The sequence below is a fragment of the Podarcis raffonei genome, chromosome 7 (assembly GCF_027172205.1).
Source record: "Podarcis raffonei isolate rPodRaf1 chromosome 7, rPodRaf1.pri, whole genome shotgun sequence".
Taxonomy (NCBI): domain Eukaryota; kingdom Metazoa; phylum Chordata; class Lepidosauria; order Squamata; family Lacertidae; genus Podarcis; species Podarcis raffonei.
In genome coordinates, this window is record NC_070608.1 from 3,632,328 (window position 1) to 3,656,742 (window position 24,415).

The 24,415-nt window shown below is 47.0% G+C and overlaps 2 protein-coding genes across 2 annotated transcripts in view; one reads left to right on the forward strand and one right to left on the reverse strand.

The window, feature by feature from the left end:
• Positions 1-6,606, reverse strand: part of RHPN1 (rhophilin Rho GTPase binding protein 1) — a 50,511-nt gene extending 43,905 nt beyond the window's left edge. Inside the window, exon 1 of the mRNA XM_053395144.1 lies at positions 5,758-6,606. Coding sequence (XP_053251119.1) covers positions 5,758-5,856 — 99 coding nt within the window. The 5' untranslated portion in view covers positions 5,857-6,606. The remainder of the gene's footprint in view (positions 1-5,757) is intronic.
• LOC128417023 (lymphocyte antigen 6E-like) overlaps positions 1-24,415 on the forward strand; it is a 261,315-nt gene that overhangs the window by 2,608 nt on the left and 234,292 nt on the right. The gene's annotated exons all lie outside the window — the stretch shown is intronic.

The following is a 24,415-nucleotide window of genomic DNA, read 5'->3' on the forward strand; positions in this document are numbered from 1 at the left end:
TCCCCACTCCACTTGTTGGAGTCTCCATAGCAACCCTATCTGAACCACAATGCATGCAATCCGGCCGGCTGCCTCCATCCCTTTTTCGAAGCCTCGGTATATGTGCATGCAAGGATCATATCTCCCACTGCAGCTTTTGAAATGAGAAATGCCCTTTAATATATCTGAAGGACTGGAAGCTTTCCCTATATTTGCACGCACCATGCAAATAAATAATAATAATACAGTGGTAAAGGTAAAGGTAAAGGTACCCCTGACCATTAAGTCCAGTTGTGGCCAACTCTGGGGATGCGGCGCTCATCTCGCTTTACTGGCCGAGGGAGCCGGCGTACAGCTTCCGGGTCATGTGGAAACCACCCTCCGTCCTTTCATCAAACACCTGGTGCTCCTTGGGCAGTGGATTCCAATTCGTTTTAATGACAGCCTAGATGCAGATCTCATGGGAAGGCGAGTCAAAACCCTGCAAGCCTGCACGCGTGATCTCTGCATGTGCGTGGCATTTGCAAAGCCTTTGACATATCCTATCAGCCCTTGTCCCCAATCACAGTAATGCAGGCACCCACAATAATCTCTTGCCTCTCTCTCCCCTGCAAGTTCCATGGGTCTTTCTGACCTTCTGCCTTTTCTTCCTCGCATTATTATTCCCCGAAACAGCAACTGCGCCCGATATCAACCGGAAAACAAAACGCGCAAGTGAATAATCTGATTCCCCACGAGCCCTCTGTGGGTTTTTTTAAACGGAAAGGGCCTGAGAGGTGCGTCGCCTTGCAAGTCCAGGCAGGTTCGTGGATTCAACCGACACCGTTCGCTGCTAAGGCAGGAAATATTAAAGCACCCGGATGGGTTGTCGAGGGCTGCGTGAACTTGTGTGTGCTTTTCTCCTTGTCATTTCTGCTTGAGTCACCAGGGAACAAGTTAAAGAAAAAAAATCTAACGTAAACCAGTTGGGAGACAACATCAGCCGCCGCCACTAAACCAACAGGTTGGTGACTTAGGGAAATGTTAGCTCTGAAAATTGTCTTAAGTTACTTGTGTTTTTGTAATTGCCAGTAGCTGGAGAAACTCTGAATTTGGAACACACCCAAAATCCCACCGGAGGCATGTTACGTATACTGAAAAGTTATTCTCGTTTGGAGCGTTTCCTTTAGATTTTGTCCACCTGCTGTTAAGAAAGTTGGCAATATAAACAGTAAACAAACATGTAGTTGATACAGGAATAATGGAAGCTGACTTTTTTTTGGTCCATCTAGCACAATATAGTGGTACCTCGGAAGTCAAATGCCTTGTGTGTTGAATCTTTCGGCTCCTGGATGCTGCAAAGCCAGAAGTGAGTGTTCCGGTTCGTGAACGTTCTTTGGAACCCGAACGTCTGACGGGTGTTCCGCGGCTTCTGATTGGCTCCAGGAGCTTCCTGGAGCCAATCAGAAGCCGCACCTTGGTTTCCGAATGTTTTGGAAGTCAAACAGACTTCCGGAACAGATTCTGTTCGACTTCCGAACTATGACTGTACTGTGGATTGGAAGCAATTCTCCACCCATTTCCTGCTTTACCTGGAAATGCTAGAAAATTGAGATTTCGATGAAAACCCTGGAGAGCTGCTGCCAATCAGTGTGGCCAATCCTGAACAAGATGGACCAATGGTTTGACTTGGGAAAGAGGTCAGTTTCCAATGTTCCTAATTATTACCCCTCTGTGATCTTGCTGCACAGGATCGTGCTGCTAAAACCACATCACACAATTCAAAAACCCGCTTTAAGATGACTTAAGTCATGGTTTCCCAAACTTAGGGCTCCAGCTGTCTTTGGACTACAATTCCCATCATCCCTAACTAGCAGGAGCAGTGGTCAGGGATGATGGGAACTGTAGTCCAAAACCACCTTTTGGGAAAGCCTGCCTTAAATGAACCACTAAAAACGAGGCAAGCATGCTTGCGTACGATCATCGTGGAACCACGGTTGACAGCAGCTCCCTGTCTGAGAGCACCAAATTCAGGCTTGCCTCTGCGGCATGTGAAATGGACCCCCGACATGATAACAAAAAGTTTGCAGAGAGGTACAGCAGGGATGCGGGTGGCGCTGTGGGTTAAACCACAGAGCCTAGGACTTGCCGATCAGAAGGTCGGTGGTTCAGATCCCTGCGACAGGGTGAGCTCCCGTTGCTCGGTCCCTGCTCCTGCCAACCTAGCAGTTCGAAAGCACGTGAAAGTGCAAGTAGATAAATAGGTAACACTCCAGCGGGAAGGTAAACGGCGTTTCCGTGCGCTGCTCTGGTTTGCCAGAAGCGGCTTAGCCAGGCTGGCCACATGACCCGGAAGCTGTACGCCAGCTCCCTCGGCCAATAAAGCGAAGTGAGCGCTGCAATCCCAGAGTCGGCCACGACAGGACCTAATGGTCAGGGGTCCCTTTACCTTTTAATATGCTATATGGTAATTTAGAGAGAATACAGTGGTACCTCAGGTTACATACGCTTCAGGTTACAGACTCAGCTAACCCAGAAATAGTACCTCGGATTAAGATCTTTGCTTCAGGATGAGAACAGAAATCCTGCTCCAGTGGCGCAGTGGCAGCGGGAGGCCCCATTAGCTAAAGTGGTGCTTCAGGTTAAGAACAGTTTCAGGTTAAGAACGGACCTCCGGAATGAATTAAGTACTTAACCTGAGGTACCACTGTACAGGCCTCAGAAACGAATCTGACGCAGCGGTCTTGCAAACGTGGCCACGGAAAGTGATTTTTCCCATGCATGTATGTCAGCAAATGTAAAGAAGACGAAGTATGCATGTCAATAAACAGACAGAGAAAGCAAAATAGGCACCCCTCGGAATTTCCAAAAGCTGTTCGGAAGCCAAGCATTAAGCAACGTGTTTACAAGTGGAACCATGGAATGAGAGGAAGAGGACGGACCCTGTGGCCTTTCCCACCAGGCTTCAGCCCACACAGGCCTCCCGGGTAGCTGGGTTGCAGTTCTGAAGGCATTTGCTTCGCCAAAGCAGAAACTTCCTCTCGGAGAGCCCAGCCACAGACCAGCCATGTGCACCTCGCTCTCTTTTTTTTGGCCGGGACTCGTTTATTAACAGACACGAATCGCTGCCAAAAACACAGCCGTCACCCAGCCTGAGGAAAGAAACTCTAGCACAAAACATTAGCCTAAGCCGGTTGGAGAGGGATCAGAGGGCGGCAGAGAGACAGAAAGAGAGAGAGAGAAGGAGAAGGATTGTGGGTTTCACTTTAAAGCATGACTAATTTGGAGCTGCTCACTGGAAGGACAGATCCTGAAGCTGAGGCTCCAAGACTTTGGCCACTTTAGGAGAAGAGAAGACTCCCTGGAAAAGACCCTGATGTTGGGGAAGATGGAGGGCACAAGGAGAAGGGGACGACAGAGGACGAGATGGTGGGACAGTGTTCTCAAAGCTACCAGCATGAGTTTGACCAAACTGCGGGAGGCAGTGGAAGACAGGAGTGCCTGGCGTGCTCTGGTCCAGGGGGTCACGAAGAGTTGGACATGACTAAACGACTAAACAACAACAACAATTTGGAGCTGCGGGGACGTGGGTGGCACTGTGGGTTAAACCACAGAGCCTAGGACTTGCCGATCGGTGGTTCGAATCCCCGCAAAGGGTTGAGCTCCCATTGCTCAGTCGCAGCTCCTGCCAACCTGGCAGTTTGAAAGCACATCAAAGTGCAAGTATATAAATAGGTACCACTCCAGCGGGAAGGTAAACAGCGTTTCCATGCGCTACTCTGGTTGGCCAGAAGCGGCTTAGTCATGCTGGCCACATGACCTGGAAGCTGTACGCCGGCTCCCTCGGCCAATAAAGCGAGATGAGCACCGCAACCCCAGAGTTGGTCACGACTGGACCTAATGGTCAGGGGTCTCCTTTACCCTTTACCTTTAATTTGGAGCTGGAGCTGGCTTGAAGCAGGAGAAGCTAGCTTCCAGCAAGTCAAACCTGGGGTCCATTGAATTCAGTGTTGTCTACACTGATGGGCACCTGAGTAGGGTTCCAGGCAGGTGGCAATCCCAGATCTCACTGGAGATGCCAGGGAAGGGAACTGGGAGAGTCTGAATGCTTAGCAGAGGCATTGCCACTGAGCTACACCTTTCCCATACAGGTGTGTTTGGATTACATCTTCATTTGCCACATCTTGATTTGCCTCTGCCGCAAAATGCTGCAGCAAGGGTCCTCACGGGGTCCCTGCCATGGGAGCATATTCACCCAGTGCTTTACCAACTGCACTGGCTCCCAGTGGAGTATAGGGTCAGGTTCAAGGTGCTGGTCTTGACCTTTAAAGCCCTTTGTGGCTTAGTACCCTTGTATCTATGGGACCGTCTCTCCTAGTCTGCCCCGCAGAGGACCTTAAGGTCCATGAATAATTGTTTAGAGGTCCCGGGCCCTAAGGAAGTCAGACTATCTTCCACCAGGGCCAGGGCCTTTTCAGTGATGGCTCCGACCTGGTGGAATGCTCTTGCCATGAGACCAGGGCCCTGCAGGATTTAACCTTCTTCCGCAGGGCCTATAAGACAGAGCTATTCCGCCTGATCTTGAATTCAGCCTGATCTTTTATTTCCCTTCCCTTCCTTCCCCCTCCCCTTTTATGAAGATCACCCGCTCTGGGATCCCACAGCTAATTCTCCCCTGGTCTCAGAGCTGGCCCAAGTAGGACCAATTCAGCCAGCTAGCCCTGGGGATTATTTAATTGAATTTTGATTTTTGAATTTTATTGTTATTCATGTTTTTATACTGCTTTGATAATTAAGTGTTTTAAAGTGTTTTAAATTTGTTGTGAGCCCGGTTTTTGAACCGGGAAGGGCGGGGTATAAATAAAAATTTATTATTGTTGTTATAATTATTTCTGCAAGGTGGGTTTTTCAGAGCTCACTCCCCCTCTTTTCTCACCTCCTGGAGACTTGAACCTCCTGGCTCTCAGTCCCACTTCCCTCCAAGCCATCTCCCCGCATCTTGTGCTTTATCTACTGCAAAGTACCTTGCAAAACGCATTGAGCAAGGTTAACATCCAGTCTGCGTTAAACAACTATTTGACTTTTAGAAGACATCTGAAGGAAGCCCTGTTCTGGGGAGTTTTTAATGGTTGACGTTACACTGTGTTTTTAATGTTCTGTTGGGATCCGCCCAGAGTGGCTGGGGCAACCCCGTCAGATAGGCAGCATATATATAATAAGATTATTATTATTCTATCCCAGGACCAATTTTAAAACTGATTTTTGTATTACAATTATTAATCACTTATCTAACCAAAAAGCAAACGCAACTTACGATATAGCATAAAAATTAAAACCAATATAAAACTAAAACTGAACAGAAGCTAAAAACATTCGGAAACATAGGAGTTGGTCTGATAAACCCCACCTACTAAAAGAGGCCACAATATCTAAAACTCTTCCAGTTAAAAGGCCAAGAGGCTGAAAAGACGGGTGCCTAAAAGTAGCCAGGGACGACGCCAAGCATGCCTCCCTAGAGAGAATGTTCCAGAAGCAGGGAGCCACCACCAAAAAGGCCCCGTTCGCACGTTCCGCACCACCCTCAGCAAAGGCGCATAGAAAAGGACCTCGTTTGTGCAAAGCCCTGGCATTTCATAGGAAGCACCGGCAACATTATGTGAGAACGGCACATCAGATAAACAGAGGTACCCAATAGAAGCACACAGTGGGCAATGAGAATACCCAGCTCTGCCATCCACCCCCAGGCCGGTCAGTGGCAATGCCAGCCCGTCGCACCCGTCCCCTCACCCCACGGCTCACCTTCCGCACGCTGCCCCCGTCGCAGGGCAGCAGCAGGAGGGGGAGCCCTCCGTCGGCGTCCGCTTCCCCTCCGGGGGGGCTCTCTTCTTCTGGGATCATAACGGCCGGCCGGTGGGCATCTGTCGGGCAGCCGCAGGTGTGCCACAGCTCCGGGTTGCGATCCTGGCAAAGCTCACCGGCTCAGGATGCTGTGAGGTCTTCTGCAGCCCTGGACATCTCCCCGCAGTGCCTTAACTCCCCAGGGCCGGATCCTGAGGGCTCCTCGCTGGGAGACACACACGCCAGCTCCGTTCAGGTGCTTCTAAGCACCTGCTTGCCTTTTCAGGAGTGTGCCCACCTGTCGGATCCAAATCCTTTCTCAGAACCTACGGGCTGGTGGTGGAGAGATCTACCTTGAGCTGCTTTCTGTGCAAGATTTACCTGCAGGATCTTGCATGGGTCCTCAACGCCTGTCTGAAAGGGGGTGTCTTCTCTAGTCTTGCACCCCCACCCTGTGCCTTAAGACACACCCCTTTGATCCACCACCTGTACAACCTGGAAATCTCCAAAATCCTGAGCTTCCGGATCTGCACCTGGGGGGTCCAAATCTCTCAAAAGGAGGCTGGGGTGTGTTTTTTGGGGGAGCCCCTATCTACCCTTCCCTCCCTCTTGCACCCAGATGCTCCCCCTAAGAAGATGGGGGGGAAGATGTGTCCCTGGTCCCCCTTTCCTTAGCCCCCAAACCTCTTTGAAAAATAAAAATAAAAAGCAGAGTGAAGGGTGAGTCTGCTGCTCCTGCCGCCGCCGCCGCCACTTTGCGATCCCCAAAGACAATAATCACATTCAGGCTTTTGCAACTCAGATCAGCAGCGGAGAGTAAGGGAGGAGCCCCCGGCCAATAGGGAAGCGCAGGGTCCTGGAATGGCAGGGCGCTTAGCCACTAGGGAGTAAGAGTCCTGGGAAAGTGGGCGGGGCTTTCCTTCCGGCACCGCCCACCCACCTCTACACTTTTCTTTTTTTCCTCCTTTTCTGAATGATTGAAGGGAAAGGCGGGGAGGAGCCCAGCGAGGCGGTCGCCCGTGGCAACCGTGGGAATTAGAACGCGGGTGACGTCACGGGGGAGGCGGTGCCCCGCGGGGGAGGGGGAAAAAAGGAGTTTTGCAAAAACTTATCTTCATCTTCTGCAAGGCGAAGGCGGGGGGGGGGTCGTTCCGGGGAGCCCTGCGCGGCGCCCGCGCACAAACGAATTTTTCAAATCCCAAACTGAAGAGTTTTTTTGTTTTTTTAAAATGTAAACAACCTGTTGCAAATTTGCACGAGGGAATTTTTTAAATCCCAGTTTGAAAAGTTTTAAAAATTATTTTTAAATATCTATCTCTTGCAAATCTAGCCGAATGAGATTTTTAAACGCGAGAAGGAAGAGCCCTCTAAAAACTTTTTTTCTTCTTCAAATAATCTCTTGCAAATTTACATGCGTGGAGTTTTAAAATCCGGAATCGGAGGTCTTTTTTTTCATTCCTTAATACAAACAATCGCTTGTGCATTTACACGCGTGGAGCTTTTAAATCCGATATTGGAGAGATCTTTTTAAATGCAAATAATCTCTTGTAATTTTACGCGCGTGAAGCTTTCAAATACAGAACTGGAGAGTTCTTTTTTCTTTTAATGTAAATAATCTCTTGCAAACTTAATCCAGAATGCAATGACCTCTTGCAAAACTTAATCCATACCAGATTGAGGCTAAAACTATCAAGAGCGTGTCCCCTGCTGTGCTTCCCCCGCTCCTGTCTTTAAGCAACAGTTGTGGCTACTGAAAGCTCCTCTCTTGAGGATCAGCAGCAGCCGCATGCCTAGTTGCTCGAGAGTAGACCTCAGTGATCTTCAAAAAAACGAAGATCATGACCACTGGACCCATCACCTCCTGGCAAATAGAAGGGGAAGAAATGGAGGCAGTGAGGGATTTTACTTTCTTGGGCTCCATGATCACTGCAGATGGTGACAGCAGTCACGAAATTAAAAGATGCCTCCTTCTTGGGAGAAAAGCAATGACAAACCTAGACAGCATCTTAAAAAGCAGAGACATCACCTTGCCAACAAAGGTCCGTATAGTTAAAGCTATGGTTTTCCCAGTAGTGATGTATGGAAGTGAGAACTGGACCATCAAGAAGGCTGATCGCCGAAGAATTGATGCTTTTGAATTCTGGTGCTGGAGGAGACTCTTGAGAGTCCCATGGACTGCAAGAAGATCCAACCTCTCCATTCTGAAGGAAATCAGCCCTGAGTGCTCACTGGAAGGACAGATCCTGAAGCTGAGGCTCCAAGACTTTGGCCACCTCATGAGAAGAGAAGACTCCCTGGAAAAGACCCTGATGTTGGGAAAGATGGAGGGCACAAGAAGAAGGGGACGACGGAGGACGAATTGGTTCGACAGTGTTCTTGAAGCTACCAAGATGAGTTTGACCAAACTGCGGGAGGCAGTGGAAGACAGAAGTGCCTGGCATGCTCTGGTCCAGGGGGTCATGAAGAGTCGGACACGACTAAACAACTAAACAACAACAAGAAGAAGACCTCAACGGAGCGCGCTTCCGAATAAGACGTGCCTACTGCCTAGGATCAAGTCTGGATTGGGCGCGAGCAACTTGCAACATAGTGCCCAGGCTCTCCTTGGAAAGTGCAAAAACCAGGGGAGCGAAAGAGGCGGTAGTTCAACCGGTAGTGTCCAGCCAGGTATATCTGCACCTGTTGGATTTCTGTCTGGCAAATTGGCAATCACAACCATTAAAACGACATAAATGCCACATGGGAGCTGGGTTTGTTTATTGTTGCTTGTTGTTTTTTTTTTAAAAAAATAATTTTTATTAACTGGCCAATCACATCAAATTAAATCACATCACATAAATTCCGAATTACAAAGCCAAATTTTAAATTTTGTTGGGGGGACCCATACTTCAAGATCCGAAGGGGAATTCTGATCATCTTCTTGCTGCTGCGTTAATGTCCAAATCATTCCAGACAGAGTTCGTAATTCTATCCCATGTTATCTTGCTGTTTCCACATCACATCTTGTTCATATATGTTCTCATTTTTCTTTATGATCTCTTCTGATAGTCTCCTTAAGCCGATAAACACCAATAGTAATAATAGTCCTGTGTGAATTTTCCGTTCTTCCAATCCTCAAATCCCGATGGTTTCCATATATCATCTCCTTCATAGATAACATCGCTCTTTCCATCATAATCTTACGAAACTGTCGCTCTTAAGTCCCACTGAGGAGTTTAATCCACAATATATAAACAGCTTTGTTTCTCTCTTTCTCCTCCCAGACTCAAGAGCTCCGACAGAGCTTCACAAAATGGTGACGGCATTTTTAACTGCGTCATTCCAAAGCTCTTATACCTTCCAGGCTCTTCTTGAAACATGCTTTGGTTCGAAAGTTTATCTCCACACAGCCTTAAATCCACAGCTTAAGTCCTTAAAACGACATTTCTGACTCATAAGGGGAGGGGATTCTTGTTTAATCACATAGAAAAGGAAAGGAAAGGTTTTTCCCTCCTCCCCCATCAGTCATTTGCCGTACCGTATCTTGACGTTGTTAGGATATTTCCGTTCCACCTTAAAAGGGAGCAGGATGTTTGTATAACAGCCTGCGTAAGTTCCTGTCTCACAGGATGTTTATGTTGTAAGTTCGTTTCGTTTTTGGCTGTTTTGCCTGAGCAGTCGGAGCAGACGGTCATGCTTTTCTTTGTTCTGACCAATGCCTAATAAACTGTAAATATGCATGTTCTGCTCTCTGCTTGTGCAACTTCCTGCTGTGTGAATTCTGCTGATATAGTGTGCACTAAGCCTGAGGCTTAGTGTCGCTGAATTGCTGATATTGCCTGACTACGGGAGGTCGATGGATCGTCCGGCACCGAGCTTGGGGGCATCAGCTGGACTTTATCTCCCTGGCAGTATCCCAACAACAGGTTCTGGGCCCAGATTCACGGCACTTGCAGGAGAGTAAGACAGCGACAGACTGCTGAAAGGTATGTTGGAAAAGCGAAAGCAGAGGCTTTTCTGTTTGCCGCGGAAGAAGGCCTTTGATGTCCGGCAAAGCCTAATTGGCCTGGGAACCGAGCCAAGCAGGCTTCGTGATTTATGGGTGCCAAGATAAGGAGTCTCTGAAGTGAAGAAGACTCACGGCTGACGTTAAGAGGTGGAATGGAGTTTTTCCAAGCCTCTGAAGCTGCTGAGTGCCCAAAATTAAATCGGGACAATTATCAGATCTGGGCAAAATGGTGTGAGAGTTTGCTGCGTCAGTTTGGAGTCTGGCATACTGTATTTGAGGCCACTCCAGTTCCTCGGACAGAGAAATGGCAGGGCCAGGATTCGAAGGCCATGGATATTATTGTCTTATCCGTCTCTCTGGAGGAAATAAAGACGCTTGCTGGAAATCTCACGGCACGTGACATGTGGGATGCTTTGAAAAAGGCCCACCAGCCAATAATCCCAGCCCAGTGTTTGAATGCATCGGAGGTCCTGGCTGTTTCCCAGAATGCGAGTGAATGCAGAGATGCCGAGGGCACCGGTTGCAAGCTGCAGGGGGAGCTGACTGTGATGTCATCCCAGGCAGCATTCCAGCCTCCAGGGGGAGCCAAGGAGTCGGCAGCTGAGAGCTCTGTTTCCCGTGAGAACCAAGGTCAGAGCCTTTGCAGAGGCCGGAAGACCAGATGTAAACAGAGCAAGATGCTTGCAGGTGGCCAGGAGCGGGGGGGCAAGTTGCAACAGCCCACGCCAGTGGAAAACAAGGCTATGTTAGCTGGCACAGCTCCACCAAAGGCTAAAGGCACGTCTGATGGCCAGGAGCAGGGGGGCAAGTTGCAAAAGCCCTCGCCAGTGGAAAACAAGGCTATGTTTGCTGGCACAGCTTCACCAAAGGCTAAAGGCAAGCTGCAAAAGCCCACGCCGGTGGGAAACAAGGCCAAGGCCAGGTTTGTAATTGACTCAGGTTGCACGCGCCATCTCAGCAAAGACCGCCATCTGTTTATCTCCTTCACACCTCAAGATGGAGAGGTCCAGCTAGCTGATGGAAGGACTTTGCAAGCTACAGGAGTTGGAACTGTGAAACTTGCAAGTCTGAATACGACCATTAGCAATGTACTTTTTGTTCCAGGAGCTGTGGACAATTTGATAAGTGTACCACAGCTGACTGGGCGTGGTTTTGAGGTTTCCTTCAAGAGGACTGTCTGTCTCATCAGAAAAGGCAAAGAGGACATTTTGCATGCAAAGTTGATGGATGGTTTGTTCTGTCTAACTTATGATGACAATGGTGTTGCTATGTCTAATGCTGATACTTGTTGTGTTGCACAAACTAACAAGGTTCTTCATGCAGGATGCATTCACGATGCACATCGCAGATTTTGTCACCTCTCTTGGCAAGCGCTAGCCAAGATGCCTGGGTTGGTTGAAGGTTTGGACATCAAACCTTGCAAATTTCACATGAAATGTGTATCTTGTGCAGAGAACAAGGTGAAGGTTGCTCCAAAAGGCAAGGAGTCTAGCAGGCAGGCTTCCAAACCCTACCAGCTAGTTCACGCAGACCTGGTAGGTCCTCTAGCGCCCTCTTTGGGAGGAGCAAGGTACTTCATGGTTCTAATTGATTCTTTTTCCAGGTACATTCATGTGTTTATGCTCGAGCAGAAATCGCAAGCATTTCCTAGGTTCAAGGCATTCTGTGCTTGGTTGGAGAATGCTCATGGTAAACGTATTGGTTGTCTGTTTACTGATCGAGGCGGGGAATTCACTTCTCAGCAGTTTGAAGCTTTCCTGACTGAGAAGGGAATCCAGCATGACTTGTCAACGCCTAGATCGCCATGGATGAATGGGCTTGCGGAGAGAGCAAATCAAACGTTGCTGCAAGGGATAAAAACCTTGTTGCATGATGCCAACCTCCCTGAGAAGTTTTGGGGGGAGGCTCTCTCGAATTTGGTTTACACTTTTAATCGCAGACTGTCATCACCTATTGGCTGCACTCCCTATGAGAAAATGTTTGGTAAGAAACCTAACACCAAGCACTTGAGAATCTTTGGTTCTGACATGTGGGTGCACACCCCACAAAGCAACAAGCTTGGGAAGCGTGGGGCACATGGTTTGTTCATGGGGTACGAAAAAGGTGCATACAGAGTATGGATGACTAACTCTAAATCCATAAAGTTCACAAGGAGTGTTGAGTACAATCCTAAGTGGGGGGAAAATGTGGGAATTTTCCAGAGTTACCCAGAGGAGGATGAAGGTGATGTGAAGAAAGCAGATCATGCTGAGAAAGCTGAGGAAACTGAGGATGAGGATGATGATGATAATGATCAGAGTTCGGATTCCAGTTCAGTGGGCGGCGCTGCTGCTGCTGTCAGTGACAGTGATGACACAGCAGACTACAAGAGCGCAAAGGCCTCAGTCAGACCATCTGATGAGTCTGACAATGAACTGGAAGAACCACTGTTCACCATTGGTCACTTTTCTCCTAAGAAGGAGGAGATGAGTCCAGGAGACTTGCGTCTGGTTCGCAGGTCTGAAAGGGCGACCAAAGGCAAACCTCCAAAGAGATTTGCTGATGAGTTTGCTAAGATGGCAACTGCTGTTCTTAGTAGCTCAGAGAAGGTGTGGGAACCTTCAAGCTTCAAAGAGGTCCAGGAGTTAACCTCTAAAGATGCTGAGCCTTGGCTTAATGCCATGAAGGCTGAAGTTGATTCCTTGAACAGGAACCAGACTTGGGAACTGGTACCGGTAGTCCCAGGAATGAGACTGGTTGGCAGCAAATGGGTCTTCAAGGCCAAGACAGACCAGAATGGCAAGGTTGTCAGACACAAAGCCAGATTGGTTGCCAGAGGTTTTTCACAGGTACCAGGGCAGGATTACCACGAGACCTACTCACCCACGGTCAAATATGAGAGCATTCGGCTGATGCTCAAGATCGCTGCGGAGGAGAAACTGCGTGTTTCCCATCATGACATAAATACAGCTTTTTTGTACGGGATTTTGGGGGAGGAGCTGTACATGCTTCCACCTGACGGGATGCAGATACAGAAGGGAATGGTCTGTAAACTGCGGAAATCCTTATATGGTCTCAAGCAGAGTGCCAGGTGTTGGAACACAAAACTCACTGAAATGTTGCTTTCTCTAGGTTTTCACCAGGGCAAAGCTGATCCGTGTGTGTTTGTCAAGGAGGAGGGGCAAAACAAACTGTATTGTTTATGTTTTGTTGATGATCTTCTGATGTTTTGGAAGAATCAGGCTTTTTACCAAAGCACCCTAGCTCAGCTGAAGGAGCACTTTGACATGAAGGATCTTGGTGAGGTATCCAACTATCTTTCTCTGCAGGTGGAGAGGGACCAAGCAGGTAATTTTCTGGTACACCAAACACAGAAAATTGCTGATGTATTAACCAGGTTGAATTTGGTTGATGCAAACCCAGCAGACACACCGATGGTGACAGGTTACCAGGTAGATAGTACTGCTGAAGCGTTTTCTGACACAACGCTGTACAGATGCATTCTAGGCAAGTTGAATTTCATTGCTAGATGTTCGAGACCTGACATTGCTGTAAGCACTAACCTGCTGAGCAGACATGCTAACAATCCTACTGTTCAGGATTGGAAAGCTCTGAAGCGCATAGCCCGGTATTTGAAAGGGACTATGCACTACAGGCTGAGGTTCACCAGTCAGAAGACTGGAGGTCTTGAAATCTTTGCAGATGCAAGTTTTGGAAGTGACACCACGGATGGTACAAGCACTTCTGGAGTATGCTACATGTACAACCACTGCCTGTTTGACTGGTTGTGCAAAAAGCAGACAACAGTTAGCCTAAGTTCCTGTGAAGCAGAACTCAATGCTCTGTCATTTTCACTCATGGATTGTGAATGGTTGATGCAACTGTTTAAGGACATTGGGGTTTCTGTGAAATGTCCTATACAAGTGTATCAAGACAATAGATCTTGTTTGGCTTTGCTGAACTCGGAGAGTTGCAAGCAAAGGACCAAGTACTTGCAGATTAAGCTACATCGTGCAAGAGAGTGTATTCAGAAAGGACTCATTCAGGTGTCCTACATGCCAGGAAATGAAATTCCTGCTGATCTGTTGTCTAAGGTTGTTAACAGAGAACAACTGAAGGTTTACGCACAAAGGTTGCAATTGGGTTGAACCACAGGTACTACAGGTTACACGGAAAGGGGGAGGATGTTAGGATATTTCCGTTCCACCTTAAAAGGGAGCAGGATGTTTGTATAACAGCCTGCGTAAGTTCCTGTCTCACAGGATGTTTATGTTGTAAGTTCGTTTCGTTTTTGGCTGTTTTGCCTGAGCAGTCGGAGCAGACGGTCATGCTTTTCTTTGTTCTGACCAATGCCTAATAAACTGTAAATATGCATGTTCTGCTCTCTGCTTGTGCAACTTCCTGCTGTGTGAATTCTGCTGATATAGTGTGCACTAAGCCTGAGGCTTAGTGTCGCTGAATTGCTGATATTGCCTGACTACGGGAGGTCGATGGATCGTCCGGCACCGAGCTTGGGGGCCAAGATGGACTTTATCTCCCTGGCAGTATCCCAACAGACGTATCTTCTCATGTTTTATTCTTGTCTTGTTTTATCAGAGATCTCTTCTGTCAGCAGTCTTTACTCCCCCTTCTTCCTTGAAATATGTGCAATTCGCCTCGTCCAAATTGTTTCTTTTGAAGTTCTTGCAGCTAGTGGCGCGAATCAGGGACGGCGTCCAGGAGAGCCGAAATCCCACAGGAGGGCTTTGTGCCTAGTGCCCCCATCCCCACAAATTCGGGGGTGGTATACGGCACAGCAGGCAAGGGCCGCCCCCCCATCCTGGGGGGGGGGTTAAGGAGGCTAATTACCCCCATCATAGCCTCCAAATTACCTCGTGTGGGTCGGAGAGATGTTATTGTCAGCCATCTTCCGATGCGCCCCTAGTGGCCCCCCGCTTATTGTTGCTTGTACACCACCTTTTACAAAATACATCAACCCGAACATCTGTGTTCTAACGAGGCCACTAATACGCGTGGAAAAAATAGTATTAAATAACATTATAAATCCCCAAAATTATCAGTTGACAAAAGCTATCAGGGCACAATATAACAAAATACAGTATATATTTTAAAAGGCCACATACTCACATGTAAGAATAGTAATATTGGGTTGGGGAACTGTTTAGTGTGGGATTGTTAGGGGTTGTTGTCTCTGTTTTTAGATCTTATTATGATTCAATGTGGAAATTGCTCAATTTGGTTGTGTACTTTTGTGTGCTGTTTGACCATTGTTGTTAGATTTGTAATTATGCATTTTTTCATGTTGAAAGTCGCCTTGAGCATAGTTTTGACTATGGAAAGGCAGAATACAAATAAAATGACATATTTGTGTAAATCAACACATGTTCAAAGCCCGTTGAAACATGCAGAGGGAGAAGCGTCTTTGCCTGCAAAGACAGTTTGGGTTCTGCTGTAGAAAAGGAAGTTAAAATATAATCAGAGTCGAGAGTGGATTTCATGCTCTTTATTCATCTCATAGTAGTGAGGAATGGAAGTTCCCCCCGAATGTCTGCTTTATATATATTATTTATACAATGGGCCCCACGTGATTGGCTAATTCCGGGATTCTCCTGTAGGCCAATCAGGTTGTGGATTCACTTCCATCTGGAGCTGGATTGGGTGGCTCCTGCGGACCAATCAGACTGCTGCCTTGTTCTAGGACCAATCAGAGTGCTGCATTCTGAATCCTATTGTTCTAGGACCAATCAGACTGCTGCATTCTGAATCCTATTGTTCTAGGACCAGACTGCTGCATTTTGGATCCTATTCAACTCAGTACATAACAGAAGTCCTGTGTTTTTAAGAGAAAGTTAATTGTAGCAAACAACAAAAGAGGGTGGTCATAGCTACACTGTTCATTTAAAACACATGGCTTTCCCCCAATATTCTGGGAACTATAGTTTGCTAAGGCTGCTGGGAATTGTAGCACTGTTGTGGGCAAACTAAAGTTCCCAGGAGTTTTGCAGCTGCAAGAGAAGAGGAAATCTGCGTGGGGGAGAGTAACGGTTTGTGTTTGTTTTCATTTTATTTCTATTATGTATTTTGTGTTTTTTATATTGTGATTTTGTGTTGTGATCTGCACTGAGATCTATGGATGAAGGGTGGTATACAAATATAATAAACAAACAAATAATTCAGACAAGTCCTTATCGTGCTCCTAATGCATGCAGGTTTTTTTGCAGTGTCTACAAGATGTCATGCACCCTACTTCCTGTTTAATCTGGAATTATCCTTCCAAGAGGGAAATCCAATATGTGGGGCTTCCAGATGGGGGTTTTAATAACCAAGCAAGTTTTTGAGATATCTCAAAAGGGGGGGGGGGGTGAATGGCGGCAGCAGCAACAAGGACTTTATTAAGTTTTCAGGATACAGTAAATAAACGGCACAGGGTTGCTTCGAATCAACTTCTGAAATAAGAATATTGAGGGGTGCCTTCAATATTGAGCTTCTTAAGGAAGACTGGACCTTCAGAGAGAGTGTACCTTTTAAGGCTCAAACCGGTTGGAAAATGAACAGAGACCAGACCAGGATATAAGAAAGCAAAGCGGCTATAAGCCTGATCTTTATTAAAGCTGTTGCAACGGGGTGCCCCCTTCACACGCAAGAGAGAAGAGGAGGACCCCGGACAAAGGTGTGCAAGCCCTTACATCAGGGGTCAGCAAACCTTTTCAGCAGGGGGCCGGTCCACTGTCCCTCAGGCCTTGTGGGGGGCCGGACTATATTTTGAAAAAAAAATAAATGAACGAATTCCTATGCCCCACAAATAACCCAGAGATGCATTTTAAATAAAAGGACACATTCTACTCATGTAAAAACACGCTGATTCCCAGACCATCCGTAGGCAAGATTGAGAAGGCGAGTGGGCCGCATCTGGCCCCCGGGCTTTGGTTTGCCTACCCATGTCAATGAGCCAATGATGTCCCCTCCATGATTACCAGTGGGGCCAGTTCATGCATCCAACTGGTTTATCCTCAAGTTGGACGCGGGTGGCGCTGTGCTCTAAACCACTGAGCCTCTTGAGCTTGCCAGTTAGGTCAGCGGTTCGAATCCCCATGACGGGGTGAGCTCCCATTGCTCTGTCCCAGCTCCTGCCAACCTAGCAGTTCGAAAGCACACCAGTGCGAGTAGACAAATAGGTACCGCTGCAGCTGGAAGGTAAACAGCGTTTCCATGCGCTCTGGTTTCCGTCATGGTGTTCTGTTGCGCCAGAAGCGGTTTAGTCCTGCTGGCCACATGACCCGGAAAGCTGTCTGTGGACAAACACTGGCTCCCTTGGCCTGAAAGTGAGATGAGCGCAGCAACCCCATAGTCACCTTTGACTGGACTTAGCCGTCCAGGGTCCTTTACCTTTACCTCAAGTGTTGAGAAATCAGCTCATGGGACAGGGCAGGGACAGAGAAGTTGTGGCCCTACAGACCCTACTGTACTTGTGTGGGATGTGAAACACAGGAGCAGTCAAGTACAACATTCCTAGATTGAGCATATTTACACATGGGGAGGAATGTTTGTCCAGCCAGCAGGTATACTTCCTGTTTCCTTCTGGGCTGGGACAGACTTCCTCTGCATGTGACTAGAGGTGGGCGTGGCCTCACCTGTGCAGGTAACGACAAAAGCAGAGGGCAGGGCAGCCATCTCTCTTTCACTACATGCATCGAAGAAGCAACATCTGCTTAGCCAAAGATGCCCTCTTGGCTCCAGCCAAGAGAGGACAAAGGGATTTTCTTCTTATGAGATAGTTTCCAGGTATATGTTACTTTTCTAAGCTAAGTCTGCCTTCTGGGATCCTATTGTGAACAGAATGATGTGTGAGTAAACCTTTTTATACTTTCATAGAAGACTGTGTCATATCTTATCTTATAAGGGGGAAATACCAGAACCGTTATTATAGAAGCTTTAGCGAGCCTTTAGCAAACGCATCCGCTGCAAGTTTAAAAAGGGGAATGTTACTCTGCTAAATTGTGAACTTGTTAACACAAGTTGGAAAGGCTATAAGCAAACAATATATCCTCTCCTGCATCCCTGAACATTCCCACAACTTGACCCTTGATCATGGGGGTTGGGGTTGGTGGGAGTTGGAGCCCAACGAGATCCGGAGGCCCACAGCTTCCTCACCTCTGGGACAGATGTGATACAGGCCAACCCACAACCACCATCCCCCGGAGCTGGCTTGCATGTCCGATTGATGACAGCATCCCTCCTGAGCCATTGAATGCAGAAGTGACCGCTTCTTCCTCCTTGTGTGTGCAGAGAGAGAGATTGTTTGTATTGACATACCAACAAGAGCTGCAACGTAAGGACATCGGAAGTTGCCTCATACGGAGTCAGACCATTGGATATTCAGAAGCCATTTTCTGCTATTCCTACAGTATATTATAAGCAATTATTTTAAGCAATTATAAGCATTATTTGCGCAACCACCCAGAAGAATTGGAAGGCCATGTTGTTGTTTTTTTAAATAGTGCTTCCTACAATCCATGCACTGTTGGCAATTTGTTGCCCTGAAAGAACCAATGTCCATAATTCTTTGGTGCCTGATCACCTGGTGGCGATCCTTCTGCGCCACAGGCGACCAGACAAGCACAGAAATGGTTTAAATACACAAGGAACTATTTAAATCATGCTGGCCTTAGACCTGGTCATAGCAACAGAGCTTAGGGTTATTTATTCAGGGCCATATGCATTGTTCCTCTTCTGCTGGTGCAAGCGGTTTGCGCTTTTGCAGAGGAACTTTCCCTTTCAGCTACTGCACCCTCAGCTCTGGAAAGTGGGGGAACCTCTGGGGAAGATTGGGGAGGGGTGCAGGGAGGAGGAGGGGAAAGTGCTGCTCCCTAGAGCTTTGGGTATAATCCTGATTTCTTCTTCTTCTGGGGTGTGGGGAAAGGGGCATTAGAAGAAGAAGAAGCAAAGGTCTAGGAACAATAGCTTAATGGTGTAATCACAGGCTGTCTTATGTCATAGTGGCTTAGCAGGGAGAGCAAAAGCGATTGGTTTAGCCAGCTGCCGATGTCACAGGGCTCTCCCCCAATCCCATTTGAGACTGGGCAATGGTAGAGCCAATAACATCTGAAAGGTTGGAATTTCTCAAGTTGAGGGCCTTCATAATGTAAGTATCTTCCCAAGACATGATGAGCGAAGCCACTGTTAGTGTGTGATCAGATCATATGAATAGAGCAATTTATATACATATGTACATATATACATATACATATATATATATATATATATATATATATATATATATATATATATATAAAATTTTATTAGTTTTTTAACAAACCATTTTCAACAGTAATTAAACATACGTTTACATCTTATTCCATTTTTTTGACTTCCATCAGTCCTGTCTGAAAATTTTCCAATCTACTCTCTTAGTATACATTTCTTACTTTCCCTATTACATTTCAAACTCATAACCAATATCTCTATCTTTTTCTACTTTGTAACACTTCGTATATTTCTCCTTACAAAACTCCTTGTAGTCCTACTAGTGTGATTTGTTGATCACAGTTGCTCTTCAAATAATTCATATACTACTTCCAATCTTCTCTACATCTCTGGTCCCGCAGGTTTCGAATCCTTCCTGTCATTTTGTCCAATTCTGCATAGTCAATTAATTTCCTCTGCCATTCTTCTTTCGTTGGAATTTCTTCTTGCTTCCATTTCTGGGCTACTAGTACTCTTGCCACTGTTGTTGCATATAAGAACAGTTTGACATCTTGCCCATTAATGTCTTGGCCTATAATACCAAGTAAAAATGCTTCTGGTTTTTTCCAGAATGTATATTTCAATGAAATGAGTAGAGCATTTTCAGGGCAGTGGGGTGGAGAGCAGGGACGGCTCGTTCTATCTCATGCCTTCCCCCCATTTGTTTCTTTTCTTTTGTTTTGTTTATAATTTTTATTAAATTTTCTGTTTTACAATTTAAAATATTCATTTAAACAACCTTAAAACACTGATGACTTCCCTTCTTCTCTTCCCATGGTTCATTTTGCATAACATAAATCCCCACATATTTTATATAAACTAAACCATTAATATTCCATTATTACATTCATCAAAACTTATTTACAGTGTTGAATTTATCCTAGTGCTGCCAACGTTTTCTTTTTTCTTTTTTTAAAAAAGGGTTTATTAATTTTCCAATAAGAACATCTAATTAACATACCAAATCAAATCCAATGAAAATTAAAAAACTAAAATAAAAAAAATCCAATTGTCTTCCAAATTGTAATAATTTTTGTTTTGGCTTCCCACAGTCTGAATTCCGAAGCGCTTTCAGCATCATAGTCCAGCCTCTTTGTTTCTTGCAGATGTAAGTTTGCAAAATGACCGATTGGGAACAGCCGGCTGTGCGGACAATGGGGAATGCTAAGGATGCTTTGCTGGCGAGGTGTGGGAAGGCAGCAGCTACAGGTGATGCTCTCTGCTAGCGATGATGCGCTTCTACCTGCGGCTGTGAGGAATGCGCAAACTGGGGAGGCGGGGTGCGCAATGAAAGAAGGAACAGGGTTCAGTGTGTCAGCACCAGGCTGCGCTCTGAAAACAATCGTAGGAAGTTTGGATGGGAGCCCTCTATAATACGATACGATACGATAATCTTTATTGTCATTGTCCCATACAGAACAACGAAACTGAAAAAAATCTACATCAGACATTCAAAAACCAACAAGCCTGCTATCCCAGCCTGGTTAACCCCCTAAAAACTCTGATACCCCATAATTAAATACAATATACTTCCATACAGACTACCTTACATTGCTTTTAAAACCAAAATCGCATTTGGATAGAAACTGTTTTTCAGGCAGCTACTCCTAGTCTTATAACCCTGTACCTTCTTCCAGAAGGGACGCGGGTGGCGCTGTGGGTTAAACCACAGAGCCTAGGACTTGCTGATCAGAAGGTTGGCGGTTCGAATCCCTGCGACGGGGTGCGCTCCCGTTGCTCAGTCCCTGCTCCTGCCAACCTAGCAGTTCGAAAGCACGTCAAAGTACAAGTAGATAAATAGGTATTGCTCCGGCGGGAAGGTAAACGGAGTTTCCGTGCGCTGCTCTGGTTTGCCAGAAGCAGCTTAGTCCTGCTGGCCACATGACCCAGAAGCTGTACACCGGCTCCCTCACCCAGTAAAGCAAGATGAGCGCCGCAACCCCAGAGTCGGCCACGACTGGACCTAATGGTCAGGGGTCCCTTTACCTTTACCTTCTTCCAGAAGGCAGAAGCTGAAAGAGATCATTTCCGGGGTGCGCACTATCCTGCGCTATCTCTGCAGCTTTCTTATGGCACCTGGAAGCATAGATTTGATCCAAGGTGGGAAGAGGGCACCCAATTATTCTCTCCGCAGTCTTTACAACCCTGGACAGCATTGTTTTTTCCCTGGCCGTGCAGCTCCCTAACCACACGCACAGACCATAAGTTAATACACTCTCCACAGCACAATGGTAAAATGCCATCAACAGGTCGTTTGAGAGATTGTTTTTCTGGAGGATTCTCAGAAAATATAACCTCTGCTGTGCTCTCTTCATCAGGTCTTTGCTGTTTACTCTATCCTATAACCTGGCCTGCTTTCTTTAAACAGGGTGATGTGGGAGAACAATGTGGCTTCGAAAGGAAGAGGGATATAGGGCCAGGCTGTGGAACAGCCCAACTTGGGGGTCTGTGGAGAGAGAGACGGTGGTGGTGGGGTCTGCAGGAAGGTAGTGACGGTGGGTGCCCCTATTGGCAGCACAGGTGGGGAGCATGATTTCTGCCTCCAAATCCCGTTTTCATAGAATTATAGTGTTAGATGGGACTACGGGGTTCTTCTAGTCCAGCCCCTGCAATGCAGGAATATTTTTGTTGGGATACTGCCAGGGAGACAAAGTCCATCTGAGCCCCCAAGCCGGCTGCCGGACGTTCCATCAATCTCCCGTAGTCACGCAGTATCAGCAAATAGCGACACGAAGCCTCAGAAAACATTGCCACATTCTTAGGCTGGTGCACACTCTATCAGCAGAATTCACACAGCAAAAGATGCACAGCAGGAGAGCATATTTACAGTTTATTCAGCGTTGGTCAGAACAAAGAAACCATGACCGTCTGCTTCGGTCTGCTCAGGCAAGAAAAAAAAAACGAAAGCAACTGAAAACATAAACATCCTGTGAACAGGAAATACGCAGGCTGTGACACAAACATCCTGCTCCCTTTTAAGGTGGAACGGAAATATCCCAACAATTTTTACCCAACATGGGATTCGAACCACAACCCTGAGATTTAAGAGTCTCATTCTCTACTGACCGGCCTCTTCTTCTTAATTATATTTTGTGTACTTCCCCGTCCCCCCTCAAGGAATAAGAAGCAGAATCTCATATCAAAGGTATCTAAAAGGCTGAAGAAACAAAGGGGAGAAGCTTGCGCCAATGGGCAGCAGAATATTCAGCATGATGAACAGGTGGGTGGATACTGAGACACTTTGGACTACAACTCCCATGTGCCCCAGAATCTTATGGCCGATGGGAGTTGTAGTCCACAGGTCACCAGGTTAGCAAAGACCGAGTTAGATAACTGCATTTCTCTTGTGCGGATGGATAAATGTTTCGGTTCTAATGAGAATTTTGTCAATTATTCAATTTTGCAGTGTGAGATGAGTTTGGGGTTCGTTTCACCCCTGCCTGAATTCCCATTTGCACCTGTTTGCATTTTTGAGCCAACTTTTGGAGTTTGCTATATCAGATCTGTAGCCTGGAATGAGTGTAGTGAATGTGATGAACTCAGAAAGTTGTAGCACAATCACCAGAAGTAGAACTAGTGGCTTAGAAAAGCGGTTTAAAGTAAAACATCGTTTGCCGAGTTTAATTTGAATATTCATCAGATAAAGCATAGGTGGCTAGCTCAGCAGAAAACCTGATTGACGTTCGTCCCAGTTCAGTGGTGAACAGCAGGTTTTCCCGGAGAAAGCAGTGGAGCAAAAGGAAAGCCTTTTGGACCCGTTCCTTGAATGCATGGAACATTTCAGGGTGGAAGGAAGTGTGAATGAGCCTTTGGAGTCCACAACATCTGGAAGGCAACAGGTTAATAATAATAATAATAATAATTTATTTATACCCTGCCTATCTGGCTGGGTTTCCCCAGCCACTCTGGGTGGCTTCCAACTGAATATTAAAAACAATACAGCATTAAAAACTTCCCTAAACAGGGCCGCCTTCAGTTGTCTTTTAAAAGTAGAATAGTTGTTCATTGCCTTGACATCTGCTGGGAGGGCGTTCCACAGGGCAGGTGCCACCACTGAGAAGGCCCTTTGCCTGGTTCCCTTTAACCTCACTTCTCGCAGGGAGGGAACCACCAGAAGGGCCTTGGAGCTGGACCTCAGTGTCTGGGCTGGATGATGGGAGTGGAGACGCTCCTTCAGATATACTGGACCGAGGCTGTTTAGGGCTTTCAAGGTCAGCACCAACACTTTGAATTGTGCTCGGAAACATACTGGGAGCCAGTGTAGGTCTTTCAAGACCAGTGTTATATGGTCTCGGCGGCCGCCCCCAGTCACCAGTCTAGCTGCCGCATTCTGGATTAGTTGCAGTTTCTGAGTCACCTTCAAAGGTAGCCCCACATAGAGCACATTGCAGTAGTCCAAGCAGGAGATAACCAGAGCATGCACCACTCTGGCAAGACAGTCTGCGGGCAGGTAGGGTCTCATCCTGCATACTAGATGGAGCTGGTAAACAGCTGCCCTGGACAGAGAATTGACCTGCGCCTCCATGGACAGCTGTGAGTCCAAAATGACTCCCAGGCTGTGCACCTGGTCCTTCAGGGGTACAGTTGCCCCATTCAGGACCAGGGAGTCCTCCACACCAGCCCTCCCCCTGTCCCCCAAGAACAGTACTTCTGTCATGTGATAGGTTGGCTATCACATGCACTAAGCAACTGTCTTGCCGGACGATCCTGAGACGTTCTCAAAAACGAAAGCCGAAAACCTCATTGCAGTGTTGTTGGGAGGGCTGAAGCAGATCACAACATTGAGCACCTTGTTTGAGGGACAGAGACAGATGAAATCTGAGCTCACCCAGCAACTGGGGGCAATGCACTGACCTCTGTTTGCAGGTAGATCTGCCCATGCCCTGAGACATTATTTGCACTGGTCTCTTGTAGTCTTGTGTCTTGGAAAAGCCAAGCAAGAAACTCCTCTTGAAGAAGAAGCCATTGCAGGAAAATACTATTTCCAGGTAAGAATGTAGCATTCATACCACAGCGTGGTGGGAGGGTGTTCCGCAGGGCGGGTACCACTCCCGAGAAGGCCCTCTGCCTGGTTCCCTGTAACTTGGCTTCTCGCAGCGAGGGAACCGCCAGAAGGCCCTTGGAGCTGGACCTCAGTGTCTGGGCTGGACGATGGGGGTGGAGACGCTCTTTCAGGTCTACTGGGCCAAGGCTGTTTAGGGCTTTAAAGGTCAGCACCAACACTTTGAATTGTGCTCGGAAACGTACTGGGAGCCAGTGTAGGTCTTTCAAGTCTGGTGTTATGTGGTCTTGGTGGCCGCTCCCAGTCACCAGTTTAGCTGCCACATTCTGGCTTAGTTGTAGTTTCTGGGTCACCTTCAAAGGTAACCCCACGTAGAGCGCATTGCAGTAGTCCAAACTAAGACCCCT